This window comes from Sprattus sprattus (assembly GCF_963457725.1).
Source record: "Sprattus sprattus genome assembly, chromosome: 11".
NCBI classification, from domain to species: domain Eukaryota; kingdom Metazoa; phylum Chordata; class Actinopteri; order Clupeiformes; family Clupeidae; genus Sprattus; species Sprattus sprattus.
In genome coordinates this window covers 1,311,586-1,329,453 of record NC_137909.1, presented here as the reverse complement: position 1 = coordinate 1,329,453, position 17,868 = coordinate 1,311,586, and the positions used below count along the sequence as shown (strand labels likewise).

General features: G+C 44.6%; 1 protein-coding gene across 3 annotated transcripts in view; it reads left to right on the top strand.

Moving 5' to 3' along the window:
* Positions 1-17,868, top strand: part of jak2a (Janus kinase 2a) — a 113,253-nt gene that overhangs the window by 41,277 nt on the left and 54,108 nt on the right. For all 3 annotated transcript variants that reach the window (XM_080847049.1, XM_080847048.1, XM_080847047.1), the window contains exon 3: positions 17,590-17,713. In XM_080847049.1, coding sequence (XP_080703175.1) covers positions 17,590-17,713 — 124 coding nt within the window. The remainder of the gene's footprint in view (positions 1-17,589; positions 17,714-17,868) is intronic.

Genomic DNA, 17,868 nt, shown 5'->3' with positions numbered 1-17,868 from the left:
ATGGTGAACATTAGATAGGACTCCATATTGTGTCTTGGTATTTGAGGTGTCTTGTCATGATAGTGAACATCAGAGAGGACTCCATATTGTGTCTTGGTATTTGAGGTGTCTTGTCATGTAGAGTTGTCACAGAGTGACACAGCAAAGCCAGTTGATATGAAAACATATAGAGAGTCTGCCTTTATTTACCCCTCTCTCATAGTAAACATGGGTAAGAAGTCGTCATTCCCATTACTCCCAGACTCAAAACCTGACTGATTGCTTGTCCATTGCTGGGTTTGGACACTACAGACGGTTTCTGTAGTGAGTAAACATTATTTTTAGGCTGATAAGACAATTCAGTTCAATTCAGCTTTGTGTCAAATACTCCTCCGGTGTAGCGCTTGATAGTGACACCACAGACATCTTTAAAGAGGTCGCCATGGCATATTGTTCAGTGGTGTAACGTTTGGACCAGATAACATGTCATATTCCAGACATAGTCTCCTCACCTCAGTCTTCTCTATTTGTCATGAATCACAGCCGTAACGTACAGTAGTTATGAGGTCACACAGTTGTGGAACTCATGAGACAAGGCTTTTTCCTCATCGTCCCTCATTGATGAAGCACATCAGGAGGACAACAGTGATCTTCAAAAGGAGATTTTATAGATAAGCATTCAAAGGGACCAGACAAGGTCCAAGGTCCTTATTCTACATTTTGCTAGCATTTTAATTTGTTCCTTAATGTTTTCGGTGGTCCGTCCAATCTTGCTTACAGCCGAACACATGACATTCTCCAGTAACACATAGGCTCGTGAAGACACAATGCCACGGAGAGGAAGTCCTCTCAATGATGATTAGACACAGTGCATTCCGGCATTCAGTGCATTCTGGCTTAGCTGCAGAATGATATCACGTAATGATTCACTACACTTGTTTGTTTGTTATTACAATTTTGAGAAAACACCTGAAAACTGACAATAACAATAGGTGACTTACTTTGCGGTTGGGCTCCTATCTATAACTAGGGATGGGTATCGTTTTTTTTTTTTCCAATACCGGTACTTAACCGATACTTTTAAAACGATACCGGTGCCTAAACGGTGCCAGAACCGATACTTTTTTTTTTTTAAATTAAAGACATTAAAAGCTTATTTATTGCCAAGGCAAATAGTTTTCTTCAATTTTAACAATATATTAACTGTTTAAGGTATACTATAAATAAAAGTAAATACAAAACACTTGGCTTCAAACTTTTTAACTTCAAACTATGAACAATATATTAACTTTTAACAACTGTTTACAGTATACTTAAATAAATATCAATAAATACAAAACACACTCTGTACACACTTCAGTAAATCTTTTGCAGAAATATGAGCATATTTGCCTTCAGAGTAAAAAAATATATTATTTTGTTTGCATTTATTTAAACCCACTGGATTTGTGAATGTGCACTGCCCCTTTAAGAGTTTAGGTTCAGGGTTGCTTACATTTCCGTTTAGTCTTCAATCTGCGATTTCTGATCTGCCTTTGCCTCTTGACTTCTCTCCCCCCTTTACACGCAATTTTTTTGTTGCATATGCTGCACGTCGCGTTGTTTGAATCTTTTTGTGCGAAATACAGCCACACTTTTGATCGTTTACCTTTCGGCATTTTCTCCGTTATATTGATGGCTAGCTCTGTTTGTGCTTGCTCTGTGCACGGCTGCCTGCTCTTCGCTGTCATTAGATTGTTGCAATGTTATTGTAGCGTCCGAGTTAGTGCTCTCTTAAGAACTCACACTGAGAAGGAATATCTTTGGATGAGACGGTAGCTCTCCGTTTAATAAAGCGTATCCAACTTCTGCTTAGAACAACCACACTTATCTTGAAACCGAAACCACACACAAGTCAACCCATTACCATGGCAACTCCTCAACACAAATCCCGTTTCCATTAGTCCCATATGGCATGCTACATTATCACCAATGAGCGTGAACGACACAGGCGAGAATCTACATTGGGAGATGGAGCAGTTTTATACGTGCCCCACGAAATCTGTTAGCAACCCAAAAAAGTATACAGATCGTACTCAGAAAGATCTATGCCACTACAATACTTCTCGTTAGCTATCGCTAGTTTTGTTAAATTATACATTTAAAAAAAAAAAAAAAAAATCGGCTCAGGCACCGAAAGGAAGCACCGAAATCTGCGTTGCATTTCGGTCCGGGTAGGTACCGGTTGTATGGAACCGGTGCCGTATTGGTACCGGTTCTCGGTACCCAACCCTATCTATAACCCAACCATAATACACACTCAGTCATGAAACACACTCAGGGCCTGATTTACTAACAGGATTGCGCCCATTTCAGGCGTAAAATAGTGGGTGTAAACTGTAAACATAAAACGGTATATACAAAGGATGCGCATTTGAGTAAAAGCGCAGATTACCACTGCTGGGAGGGAAAGTGGGTAATGGGTGTGTGCCGCAAAGAGGTGGGAGGAGAGGCGTTAAGTGTGCCTAATTATGTATTACGTGGTATTTACTAAAAGTGCCTGACGAGAGTGCGTCTCAAATTTGCGGGATAATTATGCGCCTCATAAAAGCACGTCTTAACCAGGAAGCGCGTTTTAAATTTGAGTCTGAAACTTTGATATGGCAGCAGTTATTAGAGCAAGGCGAAGACACAGACAAAGACAACGCGCAGAAAAAAAAAATTCAACACGACTAACACTTTTCCAATTTCCAAATTGTAGAGCCAGAGCAGCATATTCATTTCACCTTCCATGTCTATTTTGACGTTATAACCAAAATAAGTGCCAAGGCAATCGAACGTCTGAACTTCAGGTACCCTGCCCTGTCCACACTACAAGTCCAGTTTTCAAATGTATCCGCCAAGAGCAGCGTTTTTGAAAAGCATAGTTTTCAGTGTTGGAATACACCGTTTAAAAGTAAGGGGTTTTGTGTATTACTTACTTACTTACTTACTTACTTAATAATAATAATACATTTTATTTATATGGCGCCTTTCAAGAGACCCAAGGTCGCCTTACAACATTGAAAAAAATTAAAAATACATTGAATTATAAAAATACATTGAAAAAAATACATTGAATTATAAAAAAAGTACATTGAATTATACATTATACGGCAACAACTTTACAGGTTATAGGCCTGCTTAAACAGGTGCGTTTTGATTAGTTTTTTAAAAAGAGCGATTGAGTAAGGGTCAATGTTCCTGATGTCAGGGGGAAGGGAGTTCCAGAGGTGAGTGGCAGAGCGGCTGAAGGCTCTGGATCCCATGGTGGACAGATGGGCTTGGGGGACGGTCAGGGTGATGGAGGAAGCAGACCTGAGAGACCGGGTAGGGACATTGATGTGGAGGAGGTCAGAGAGGTATGGAGGGGCGAGGTTATGGATTGCCTTAAATGTGTGGAGGAGGATTTTGAAATTTATGCGGTGTTCAATGGGAAGCCAGTGGAGTTGATGCAGAACGGGGGTGATGTGATTGATGGATGGCGTCCTAGTGACGATACGGGCAGCAGCATTTTGTACCAGTTGGAGTTTATGGAGAAGTTTGTGTGGGAGACCAAAGAGAAGGGAATTGCAGTAGTCCAGGTGGGAAGTGACAAGGGAGTGAACCAGGATTGCGGCGGTGTTGGGAGTGAGTGAGGGGCGGAGGCGGTTGATATTGCGGATGTGAAAGTAGGCAGATCGAATGGTGTTGTTGATGTGGGTATGGAATGATAGGGTGCTGTCGAGGACAACACCCAGGCTTTTAACCTGAGGAGAGGGGGTAACCAAGGAGTTATCTATGGTGAGGGTGAAACTGGGGTGTTTGGTGAGGGTGTGCTTGGAGCCAATGAGGACTGCCTCAGTTTTTTCACTGTTAAGCTTCAGGAAATTTGAAGAAAACCAGGATTTGATTTCCTGTAAACAGGCACAGAGGGAGGAGGGTGGGAAGGTGGAAGTGGGTTTGGTGGAAACGTAGAGCTGGGTGTCATCCGCATAACAGTGGAAATGAATATTGTATTTACGGAAAATCAGTCCAAGTGGGAGGAGGTATATGATGAATAGGATAGGGCCAAGGACAGAGCCCTGGGGAACACCAGTGGAGAGGGGGGATGGGTGGGATGAGAAGGATTTTAACTGGATGAATTGAGTACGTCCAGAGAGATATGAGCGGAACCAGTCCAGGGGTGTGTGAGTTATGCCAATGGAGGCTAGCCTGTCAAGGAGGGTGGAGTGGGATATGGTGTCAAAAGCTGCGCTCAGGTCGAGGAGGATGAGGATGGATAATAGTCCAGAGTCAGCTGCCATCAGGAGGTCATTAGTAATTTTGATGAGGGCCGTTTCTGTGCTGTGGCGGGGGCGAAAACCGGATTGGAATTGTTCATAGAGGTTATTGTTGGAGAGATGGGCATGGACCTGTGATGCCACTACCTTTTCCAGGATTTTTGAGAGAAATGGCAGTTTGGAGATGGGACGAAGGTTATTGAAGTTGTTGGGGTCTAAACCAGGTTTTTTTAGCGTGGGTGTCACCGCAGCAGATTTAAGAGAGGATGGGACTGAACCAGAGGTCATGGAAGAATGGATAATGGCAGTTATCAGGGGCAGTAGAGAGGGGAGGGATGCTATAACCAGGGAGGATGGCAGTGGGTCGAGTTGACAGGTGGATGATTTGGATTTCCGGATGGCATCTGATAACTCAGCGGCAGAGGGGAGTTGGAAGCATGAAAGTGGTACAGAGATGGGGGAGTGGAGAATTAGAGGGGGTGGACAACTAGACATGTGAGGGGTTAGTTGCTGGTGAATGGTGGCTATTTTTGTATTAAAAAATGACATCAGGGTGTTACAGTGGTCAGTGGAGTAGAAGTGTGGGGGAAGGGAATCTGGGGGGCGCAGTGTGCTGTTGACCACTGAGAACAGGGCCCTAGTGTTCCCAGCACCAGCAGTGATTTTTTCTGTAAAGTGTTGGGATTTAGCTGAGGAAAGGGCGTCTTTGTATTTGATGACGTGGGCATGATAGATCTGCTTGTGGATAGTGAGTCCAGATCTTCTGTAAAGCCGCTCCAGCTGGCGCCCTTTGGCTTTTAGCTGACGTAGGTGAGGGGAGAACCAAGGGGCTGGGTGGGTGAATGAGACAGTCCGAGTTTTGAGGGGAGCAAGTGAGTTCAGCAGAGTTTGGAGACCATTATTGTAGAGAGAAACCAGATGATCCGGGGTGCATGGGTAACTGATGATGGGGAAATTATCAATGCCTGTTCTGAAATCAGCTAAATTGATGTTTTTTATGTTACGGAAGGACATAACATGTGACTGTTTGGTTCTGGATAATGTTAAAGATAAATTAAACGAAACAAGCATGTGATCAGAGATGGGGAGATCGACAGCAGAACAGTTAAAAGGAGTGGCACCTGAGCAACAGACCAAGTCTAAAATATGGCCTTTGGAGTGGGTAGGGAAATCAATATATTGTTGTAGGCCAAAACTGTCCAGGCAAGAAGTGAACTCCTTAGTAGAAGTATTATTAATGTTGTCCATGTGAATATTGAGATCACCCAGGACAATTATGTTTGATGATAGTGAGCAGATGTGGGTGAGAAATGTGGTGAATTCATCAATGAAATCCTTATTATGTTTCGGTGGGCGGTAGATGTTGACTAAAACAGTTGGAGTGGGACCATTCAATTGTAGAGCGACAGATTCAAAGGACTGAAACACTGGCACGGTGACAGGCGAAACCTTCCAGGTCTCGCGGTGAATTATCGCGAGACCACCTCCTCTGCCGGTGTGACGGGGTTGAGAAGTGTAAACAAACCCAGGTGGAGTAGACTCATTCAGCTGAGAAAAGTCATTGGGTTGCTGCCACGTCTCCGTTAGACAAAGAAAGTCATACTTGCGGTCGAGGAGGAGGTCTTGTAGTAGTTGTCCCTTGCCAGTGATGGAGCGGATGTTAAATAGCCCAAGATGGATGTCACTGTGCTCGTTGGAGAAGCCTGCGGTGGCCGACCTGGCTAGGCTGGCTAACGCGCTGTGGTCCACCTTTCTGAGGGCATATCTCGGAGGTCGGCGGCGGGACGAGGACCAGAAGGAGCCGATAGCAGTGGAGTCATCGATGTGAAGGCGAGCGATATCCGGGAAGTGGTGTACAATCGGTAAAGGTGACCGCGCTCCACTCTTCCTAAATCGCACCAGGGCTCCAGATGGGATGTTCGCATCCGAGCAGCATGTCCGACCCTGGGAGACGAATCCTCCACCGGAACCTCTGTGGATGTAGCGAGGGCGGCGAAGGAGTCCAAGCTCCCTGAGGATAGGGTTGTTCTGCCAGGAGTGGCTGCGGGGCGAAGTCGGCAGAGTTGCGAGCTGGTATAGCCGAACACCATGGTGACCGATGCCGCCTAGCCTCGTCAGCTACACTTTGGTGAGATGGAGGAAAGTTGGAAAGCCGTCAGTCCAGGCGAGCACGATGGCTGGATCCCTGAGCCCTTTCCCTTAGAGGCCTTTTCCAGTTGGGACGGACAATGCCGGTGTCTTTCAAAGATGTTAGCGTCCTCGCCTCAATAAAAAATTAAATAAAAACAAGTCTCCGGAATGATTTTGGTAGCTGAACTAACGAAGACCCTAATGACGTTTTTAAATAGATCGAGCAGTATAAAAATCAATGGTTATGTACAGCGATTTAACTAAGCTAAACTATTATATACAACAGAAGAACTGACATTTAGAATTAATTAAGATTACCGTGAAAATCTGATAAAAACTGGGCTAGACAGAGCGGCGTTAGACTCGCCAGCGTCCCCGTAACCTAGCAACTTAGGCCTTTAAGTTCCCAGAGGAACATAGGCCATCGACAAAGCCCCTCCATCCTGTCCTGTCTTGGGCCCTCCGCTCCAGTTGTTGCCAGGACAGCCCTTCTTTCTTCATCTCCTGTTCTGTGGTTCTTCTCCAGGTGGTTCTCGGTCTGCCTCTCTTCCTCTTGCCCTGTGGGTACCAGGTTAGGGCTTGCTTCATGATTGACTTCTGTCTTCTGAGTGTATGACCTATCCACTTCCATTTCCTCCTCCGGATTTGGGTTTCTATTGTTTATTACCCTGTCTATTGTCTATTGTCTATTGTTTATGACCCTAAGGATTCAGAAAATGTATCATTTAACCATATTATCTGATTTGGAGGGGGTGATTTTCAGTGTTTCAGTGTTCAGCCTTATTTGCATTTGAATAGCTCACAGCCTTGCCTTTAACAGGGGAGGGCAAGGGGGGTGGGCAGTGTGGGCCAGTGCATACTGGCCCAAGGGGCTTGTAGATTCCCCAAAGAAACCCAGAGGTGGCAGTGCATTGTCAACTGGGAGGCAAAAGATCCACCCCTGCCTTGCCATACCCCTGCCAGGTCGCTTCCACCACTTGAGGATGCAGCCTCCATTCCCCAGGAGGCGGGTGCTGCCGGGATAGCAAATCCACGGTGGTGTTCTGAATGCCTGGCGAATGCATTGCCCTCAGGCTCAGAAAGAGTGGATAGGTCCAAAGCCACAGCTGTTGGTACAGCCTCAAGGATTGTCTGGACCTTGAGCTGAGCTCCCCTGGTGGTTTACCTGGTAGAACACTGACGTGTTGTCTGCTCCTACAAGGACCTGCTTTTCTACCAGCACTGGAAGAAAACGTCTGAGCGTCAGGAGAACAGCCTGCAGCTCCAATACATTTATGTGCTGTTCTTGCTGTCAAGAACTCCATAGACCTGACAGTCCTGCATTGTCATACAGCTCCCCACCCTGCCATAGAAGCATCAGTGGCCACCACTTCTCTGCGAGAAGGTATGGACCCCAAGGGAACTCCTGGGTGAGATATCTCTCCCCTCCACAGCCGTAGCTTTGCAAGGCAACTGGAAGTGACTCTGACCAGCTTGTGCCTGTGATAAGTGGGGTGCAAGCCAAGATCATTTAGCCCAATTTGAAGAGGCCGAAATGACAGAAGGCTCAAAGGGACCAGCTGCGAAGCTGCTGTTAGCATACCCAGCAGTCTCAGAAATGATTTGAGGGCCAGAGCCCTGCCTCTCCTGACATGACTGATGAGCTTTGGGGTGTTGTTGACCCGTTGTTTAGAGGGGAAGCAATCATCAGCAGTGAGTCTAGCTGGATGCCAGTAAAGACGATCTGCTGATTGGTTTATCTTTAGCCCTAGCCTGTAGCATGGGAGATCAGCCATGCTGATTCTCCGAGGGCCTCTCCCCCTTTACTGGGAACCGATCAGCCAGTCGTCCAGATAGGGAAATTGCGCCTCCCCTTGGCCTGCAGAGTGGACAGTGCCGCTGCCACACATGTCCGCTGTGGGATGTGGAATCTTAATCTTGAAATGCATGTCTAACCACCTCAAGTCTAGTATAGGTCAAAGTCCGCCACCCTTTGTTGGGATGATAAATAAGTTGAGTTGAATCCACAGTCCTCTTCTTTTTGTAATCCTGTTAAATGGCTCACCTTTCTTCAAGAGAGCCCAGATCTCCTGACGTAGGGCCAGAGTCCTGTTTGGGTCTTTGACGAGTCATCTTGACCCCATGGAACCTCTGTTGTCGGCGTCAGACCCATAGGGGCCCCTGTCTGCTGTTACGAGGCGTTCACACTAGCCGCGAATTTTCTCAGGCGGTATGCCGCCTAGGGGGCATGGTCAGAAAAATATGTTTGGTTGTCATCTTGCGAGTGTCATGTAGCAAGTTCGACTGCAGTGCAGCGCTAATAGCATTTTAGCAGCTAGCTTCTTCATTCATCTTCAATCAAAGCGTTAGCAGCAAGCTAACATAACGGTTAGGAGCTTAATTTAAGACCTACAATATTCAGTTTGCCCTGACAATGTTCGTATAGTATATACACAACAAACTGAGTCGATGTAGACATATAAAAGTCGTGTAAACACCTTTATTCACATACAAATATTTCCAGTTAAACAGACTCCCGGGACCCAGGATTAGCAGCTAGCTTCTACATTGATCTTCAATGAAAGCGTTAGCACCAAGCTAACAATAATGGTCGAGAGCTTATTTAAGACCTACAATATTCAGTTTGCCCTGACAGTGTTCGTATAGTTTATAAACAACAAACCGAGCAGATGTTGACATATTAAAGTCGTGTAAACACCTGTATCCAGCTTGATTCACATCAAATATTTTCCAATCCGGACTTGCGAGGCTCCGCAATTTTCTATGAAATATTTTGAATTCACCGGGCTTCTGCACTACGTCAGTAACGTCAAACTCCAATTCTGACACACGCCGCGCTGATTGGTTACCGCTTGGTACACATTTGCATAAAGTTAAAGGTTCGTCAACTTTGATAGTCAGGCGGCGTCGTTTTTTGCTCAACAGATGGAATTTCGTTTCCATTCATTCCCAATAGGAGCGGCACGAAGTTCGTCTGTGTGTGAACGTACCGTTAGCCTCAGGGCTCAGACTGGCAAGGTGTTGTCTGGCCTGTGTATCCTGTAGGCTGCGCTCCAGAGCTCGCTGTGCGTCAGGCTTTCCTGCACGGCTCCAAAAGTGGAGACTTGGCTAACCATATCTGGCGTCGGGCCTGGGACACAGCCTACCAAACTCCGTGGCCCTGTAGGCGAACGCCTGCAGGAAGGTGTCACTCCGACTCTGTCACTCAGAGGAGTCAGCCTCGTAAGTCTGCAATGTCTGGGACGGGGCTAGTACCAAGTGTGACATTGAATACCCAAGACGTGCCATATGCCCTGCTGCATCATAGGATTTTACCATGTAGTCGTCTGTCAACGGCACTGTGGCCGGAGCAGCGAGCATCAGGCCGGAGTGCTTCACCAGGCGTGAGCACCAGGGCAGTAACGGCTAGTTCAATATTGGGCATGTGCTCAAGGCCATGGGCAGGAATCTTGCCTTCTTTCAGAGCCCCTCTGTGTGGTGTGGCTCGTACCCAGGGAACTGGGATGAGAGTAACCGGGGTCTCACTGAAGCCCTGGTGGAGAGAACATCCTCCTTGAGGATCTCAAAGCTGGCGACAGTATTGGAGGGAGCATCATAGAAGGGACTGTGTAGCCGTTGAGAGCACTAGCCGGCTGCAGCCGGTTGTTGCAGATTTAGAAGCAGTGTCTCTATTTCTGCAAACTCCAAGTCAAAGTGTCTACCAGGCAGGATCACCTTTCCTGCCTCTGCCCCCACCAGAGGTTTCCCGGGAATCAGGCCTCCGGCGTTTGCATTGCTTAGGAGACCTGGCACCGCGTCCCTGTGACGGGAGTGGTTCTGTCAAGTCAAGAGGTGATGATCGTCTTTGAGTGGTTGAAGGTGTTGGCTGTCCCTTCTGATGGTCCAATGGTTTTGTTCCTCCCTCTTTTGTCGTCTTAGCGTGATGTGGCTTCCTTCGGGGGGGGGGGGGTGATGTGTGAGAGTCCCGTCTGATGGTCCAATGGGTGTGTTGGCTGTCCCGAATGCTTTGTCCAAATGGTTCTGCTCATCCAGATGGGTTGATCTGGGTTGAAATGTCCCCCTTTAGACATCTTGGCATGACGCAATTTCCTTTTTGTCATTGTGACAAGGCTGAATGGGGCAGTTGTCCTAATCTCCATATCCTGTAACGAGATTTGGGGGGAGATAATACTGGACAACACTTACATGAGGCAGGAAGCCTCTTAGCATACTCCACACATCAGACAATAGACATTTGGGTATTTGGTGCGAAAGACTGTTGACGGCTATGTCTGCGCCCAGATTCGTCATTTCAATGTTAATGACTGTGGCGCCCTTGTGGTTATAGAGAAAAGCCGGTTTGCTTGAATCTCATCATTCTGTTATCTGCAAGGTTTGGGCATTTGTTAAGTTGAATGTTTGAAGGTAAATCAAACCTCTTCACCTGAAGACAAAAGCAGTGGTCACATGTAGGGTTAGCAGTTCTGTAACTTCATTCATTCGATGGCTGGCCAGCCCATTCACACACAGATTATTAGGCTTGCTCAGGAGACAATGGGTCTCATTCTCGACAGCAGTTGGGAAGACTTTCCGAAGGATTTCAGAAGGAACTCCACTTCGGAAACATTTATGAAAACATTTGCATTCTCCATAGTTTTTTCTTCTGTGCTTTCTTCTGAACTTCAGACAACTTTCAGAACTCGATATAGCAGTCGTAACACTGCCCGAATCTTCTCAAATGCGATTCCACGGGCCATCTTGTGGTTATTTGAGGAATCGCGTTGAGGAATGACATTTGAAAAAACTCCGTATTACAGTAAAAGGGTTAACGGTTGAATTTGTGAGAACCCGTTGGTGATTGCGTTCACGTCAACTCTACAGACATCCTCGGATTAAAATAATTATGATAATAATAAATACGACAATATTTGTATCATTAACAATTACGTTTCACATTTATAGTCATAATTCTACGAGGTAGTATTTATTGTTACACTAGGTCTGTATGGCTCGTAGCTTGACTGTTCTCTCCCTTGTACGTCACTTTGGACAAAGGCCGCGTCTGCTAAGTGACTGAATGTGAATGACATGAACACTGCAAATGTAAGTGAATAAATAAATAAACACTAAACCCAATATTTAAGAACTAAGACATGAATTTATTGCACTTTATACTAATACTCGTAGCCAGAGGACTGACTTGGATTTATACTCCTACTCGGGACCGGTCTTCTTTTCGATTTGACTACTTAAATGTGTTTTACGGACTTCGGACGTTCAACGTAATACAATATCTCCACCTTATTAATGAACACCTGTTACGAGGTGTATTCGGGAGATTGCGACAGCACACGTTTCTAAAATTGCGTCTCCTAATAAGGAGCTGGCAGGGCGTGTATGTATGCAAATCCACTTTCACGAGAATGCGCATCATTCTAAGAAACTAATCGGAAGGAACCCAGCTGAGAAGACTTCGGCTGCTTATGAACACATTTTCAAGCGTGTGGGAATGCAGCGGAAGCGTTTCTCTTACGTTGTTTTTGCGAAGTCGTGTAAGAAACATTTCTGAAGAATTACAGAAAAAGGTCGAGAATGAGGCCCAATGTGTCCATTCCTACAAGAAAATAAGTTATTTAGAGTTCCAGTTACAGTAGTTAAACATTTCGTTAAAGCATTATGTCATAAAAACCCTTATTTCATCCAGATTTCAGGGACCAGTGAAATGCCAAACCATCTAAAGCATTTAATTAATTAAGCGCCCCTGGCGTCATTTTGTTATGGTCAGAATTCAGCAACTAAGACCTGCTTAAAAGACACACAAAAAACAAAAAGATCATTACTCAGGGATATGCTTGCAATTGTTCTTAATTGTAACACTTCATATAATGATTTTAACTTGGGTTAGATGTGCCCAGCTTTCCTAAGGACAGGAGGCCAAATATTCCGGTTTGCATAATCAACATACAAGATCCTGGAAAAGGACTTGAAAGCTGACCCTGAAAAGACTTAGTGAGAAGTCATGGTAATTCACTCATACAGCCGGCCGGCACACAGACACACACACACATTAATTTGCTTATTCCAGAGACATATGTTCACGCCTAGAGAAAAGGAAAGAAGTAAGTTACAGTTTGCAAGTTAGTTTCAAAGATGGTCTCATAAGATTCAGTTTTCCATCCAGATTTCAGGGACCAGTGAGTGTTCTTGGCATCTTTTTGATGAGGTCAGACATTCAGCAGCTTAAACCTGTTTAGATTAAATAAATTCTGCAGTTATCGTCTTATTTATGATATGTATAACTGGTAGGATCTAAATCGCTCTGAAGCTAAGCCTCAGCTCCTCCCCCTTTTGATGTTACAGCATTTCTGATGCTGTAAGATCATTACTTAGGGAATTTGTAGATATCTTAAACACCTATATGCAGGATGAAGATTGTTCCAAAAAAATTTTACCAAAATTACAATTGTTTATAAAATAAATAAATGTTTTTACACTTCACTTTTTGTATACTTCATACTTCTGGTCCAAACTTACTAAAATCAAGGCTTCTGGCTTAATTCTGTCTGAAACTTCTGGTTCAAACTTACTAAAATCAAGGCTTCTGGCGAGATTCTGTCTGAAACTTCTGGTTCATACGTACTAAAATCTATGGCACTTATCTTCCCAAGAGAAGGTCAATTTACTTACCAAAGTGTTGCATCACAAACAGTGTGAAGAGAATTCTTTACAGCAAAGTCGAATCAGCAAATACAAGAACGTATCTCTCGGTCCGGAACCTCCATTGATGGTATTTAATTTACTACCATATATTGGAAGACTCAGTTTGTGGATTTGTCAGTCATGATCCAGGTTTATTCTTGAACAATGGTGGTTACCATTGTGAGATAGAGGCTTGAAGTCACACACTAACTCACAGCGCTTCACCTTAGCTTATCTGTCTACTCCTTCGGAGAGAGTTAGCTATATACACTAATTTTAAGGGGTGTTACCATCTTTTCAAAATGGGCTATTGGGAGAAGGCCCCTTTGTCTCTACCTGGAGGGGGAGGGTGAGAGCAGTGTCACACCTTCCCCCCCAGGTCAAGCCCAAGCAAATTCACCCAAGAAATGCTGGCATTCTAGAAAAGTACAAATAAAATCTTATTTATACTAGGTATAAATAAGATGGAATTATTGACTATGGCATATCATTATTAACTATGAATAATAAATAATAAACCGGTCCCTTCACCAGCTATAATTTGTCTAAAGCTCTGTCTGCAATACCGTTCTCGGCCTCTACGCAACTTTGCCGCCCTCACACTGGACAGCCATAGACAGAAGAAGAACGCACACGCAGCGGCTGACTGGTTTGGCAACCTGGCCTGGATACAGGACTGTAACCGGTGTATCTTTTGCCTGGTAGTCTCTAGAAATCTGGCACCATATTGAACGAAATTACCAATCAGTAGGCAAACGTAGCCTGCTTCTAGCGTTAACACAAGACGGAAGGAGTAAAAACCTGTTTGTTTACTTAATTGAATGCCTATGACGAGAACACCGCTTGCAATCTCATAACAACAACGGTACAAAACCAAAACTATGTGAAGAACTTCCAACTCGTGGGTTTAATTATCAGTTGTAAGACGAGAAACACCTACACTGATATCCCAGTGCCTCTTAACCAATCACTGCCGTATCCAAATGTGAACACTACAAACGGTACAAAATAGTAGAGGAAAACTCGCCTTCTTTCTGTCGGATTATCCGCCGTTGTTCTATGATGCTAATCGCAGTCTTTTGGGAACGAGAACCAACATACGGTTCTTTTTACCACGAAGGTACAGAACAATGTATTACGCGAGGAACTTCCAACTCGCGCAACAAGTGGGTCTTATTATCAGTTTGTAAGGCGAAAACACCTATACTGACAGCCCAATGCCTCTTAACCCATTACTGTCGTATCCAAGCGTGAACACTATCAACGACCCAAATAGTAGAGAAAAACTATTATGCGAGGACTTCCAACTCGCAACAAGTGGGTCTTATTATCAGTTGCAAGGCGAAAACACCTATACTTACAGCCCAATGCCTCTTCACCCATTACTGCCGTATCCAAGCGGGAACACTACAAAAAGCACCAATAGTAGAGGAACACTATCATGCGAGGACTTCCAACTCGCGCAACAAGTGGGTTTAACTATCGGTTTGTAAGGCGAGAGACACCCGTACTGATAGCCCACTGCCTCAAATCATCACCCGAGCGTGAATATTACACATGGTACAAAATAGAAGAGGCAAACTCAACTTTTTTCCCGGATTATCCGCAAGTGGGTTTAACCATCGGTTTGTAATGCGAGAAATGCCCGTACTGATAGCCCACTGCCTTAAACCATTACCCGAGCCTGAATATTACACACGGCCCAAACAGTACCTTACCTCTTTCGCCTGTTAACATATTCACCCTAATATGGCCATAGCCTGCCGGGTAGCGGTTTAACTGAAAAAATACTGAGGCATTGCACCCAGAGAATCCCGGCGAGAGCACCTGGGTTCCTCAACTGGGTTCATTTCTACCTGAGCCGTATTGAGCGAGGCCGCTCCGGCCCAGGCTACACCTCAAGTAAGAAAACAAACTTTGAGTATGACGACATAGAAAGAAAAAGAACTGCGGGACTGTCGCTGCTTAAGTGCAAGTTAAGCCAAGGTGCCAGTAAGGAAAGGAGGTTCTCTGATTGACGTGCCTGCACAGGCGGCAGTGCCAGACGACGCTCACTAGATGAGCGCAGCGTCCTGGGTGTAACATTTGCCCTTACAAGAGCATTTAGGTAGGTGGGAGCAGAACAAGCAAGCACTCTGTAGGCAAGCATAAGTGACTTTAACTTAATGCAGGCAGCTACCGGCAGCCAGTGGAGCTCAATGAGTAGCAAGGTGACATGTGCCCTCTTTGGTTGGTTGAACACCAGACGCGCCGCCACGTTCTGGATCATCTGAAGTGGAAGCCGGCAGGCCCGTTAGGAGGGCGTTGCAGTTGTCAAGGCGGGAACTCACCAAGGTTTGCACTAGCAGCTGGGTGGCATACTGGGTTCGGTACGGCCTGATTTTGCGGGTGTTGTATAGTGCAAAGCGGCACGACCAGGAGACAGGCGATGTTGGCTGTGAAGGTCAGTTGGTCATCAATAATGACCCAGAGGTTTCTTGCTTTGCTTGCTTGCTTTGCATTGCAAGCACTACATTAGTTAGAAGCCTAGCAATAACAGTACCATGCATGCTTTGTAAGCACCATAATAATAGTACTCATAATGATAATAACAGCAACAATAAAACCACATATTAAAAAGTATGATTATATTTAAAATATACAGTGGGGAAAATAAGTATTTGAACCCCTGCCGACTTCGCAAGTTTGACCACTTGCAAAGAAATGTGTGATCTAGAATTGAAATGGTAGGTGTATTTTAACAGTGAGAAACAGAATATCAACAAAAAAATCCAGAAAACTGCATTTTATAAGATTTATGACTTTATTTGCATTTGATGCAAAAAATAAGTATTTGAACCCCCAAGCAAACAGCAATAATTCTGGCTCCCAATGGCCAGTTATGTGCCCAAAAAGCACACAGATTAGTCCTCATTAGGTCTAACAAGGTATACCTGATCTCAACTGGTGACCTGTATAAAAGAAACCTGTCCAAAGAATCTTACTTCACACCTTCAACCTCACCACCATGGGCAAGACCAAAGAGCTGTCCAAGGACGTCAGAGATAAGATTGTAGACCTGCACAAGGCTGGAATGGGCTACAAAACCACCGGCAAGCAGCTTGGTGAGAAGCAGATAACTATTGGTGCGATTATTCATAAATGGAAGCAACACCAAACAACTGTCACCCACTCTAGGTCTGGGGCTCCATGCAAGATATCCCCTCGTGCGGAATCAGTGATCATTCGAAAGGTGCAGAATAACCCCAGAACTACACAGGGTGAGCTTGTGAATGATCTCAAGGCAGCTGGGACCGGAGTCACCAAGAAAACCATTGGCAACACACCACGCCGTAATTTTTTGAAGTACTGCAGCACTCGCAAGGTCCCTCTGCTCAAGGAAGCGCATGTACAGGGCCATCTGAAGTTTACCATTGCACACTTGAATGATTCTAGGGAGGATTGGGAGACAGAATGTGGTCAGATGATACCAAAATCAAGCTCTTTGGCATCAACTCGACTTGCCGTGTTTGACAGGGGGGGCAATGCTGAATATGACCCCAAGAGTACATCATACCCACCATCAAGCATGGAGGTGGAAACATTATGCTTTGGGGCTGTTTCTCTGCCAAGGGTACAGGACGACTACACCGCATCAAGGGGACTATGGATGGGGCCATGTAACATGGAATATTGGGCTTGAATCTCATTCCCTCATTCCCTCCCATTGAAAACACAACCTTAAAGATTTGGAGAGGATCTGGAAAGAGGAGTGGACAAAAATTCCTCCTGAGATGTTTGTAAACCTGGTGACCAACTACAAAAAACGTCTGACGTCTGTGTTTGCCAATAAGGGTTATTCCACCAAGTACTAAGTCATGTTTTGGGGGTTCAAATACTTATTTTTTGCATCAAATGCAAATAAAGTCACAAATGTTATAAAATGCATTTTTCTGGATTTTTTTGTTGATATTCTGTTTCTCACTGTTAATATACACCTACCATTACAATTATAGATCACACATTTCTTTGCAAGTGGCCAAACTTGTGAAATCGCAAGGGGTTCAAATACTTATTTTCCCCACTGTATGTCTAACACATAATCTAGCAGGGATAATGCTCTTTTAAAATGTGAGCTTTTAGACGCTTCCTGAATATTCAAGGCTGTCGCTGGAATGCATTGAACTAACTATTGTTATCTCTTAAAAAGATGATATCGGTGTCTGGGAATATACGGTCTCTGAAATCCTTTATTTCACTGGTAATAGTATGGAGACTTGGCCTGTGAAACCTCAAATTAAAAGATTGCATACAACCTGGCAAGACTTTTATGTGTCTTAAGTCTTGAAACCTATATCTTTTTGATTTAATGTTTCATTTATCATTGGAATTCAATTGTTGAATTACAAAGTGATTATAGTTAATTTGTGACTTTGTTAGTCTTTTCCTTTGTGTTCTTCATCTTTCTGATCTTTTTTATTGTAATTCCATGGTTCTTTCTGTTTTTGGTGATCTGTCATATTTGATCTCTCTCTTGCCGTAGGTGTGAGCCCAATGTACTGCAACCTTTTTGGACTCATGAGAGAGAGTGACAGGATGTGGTTCTCACCCAATCACATCTTTGAAGTGGATGACTCAGCCAGTGAAAAGCTGCTCTTCAGGATAAGGTAGGTAGTGTCATGACTATCTCCAGCACACATCCTCTTCCTCTATATTCTGTGGCCTGCCAATTTGTTCAGTTTTTGGTCATATCCTCTAGGGGCAAAGGGTTGTTTACTGTGTCTCCTATAAAACAATGCAGCCAAATCTACGCTGATAATGA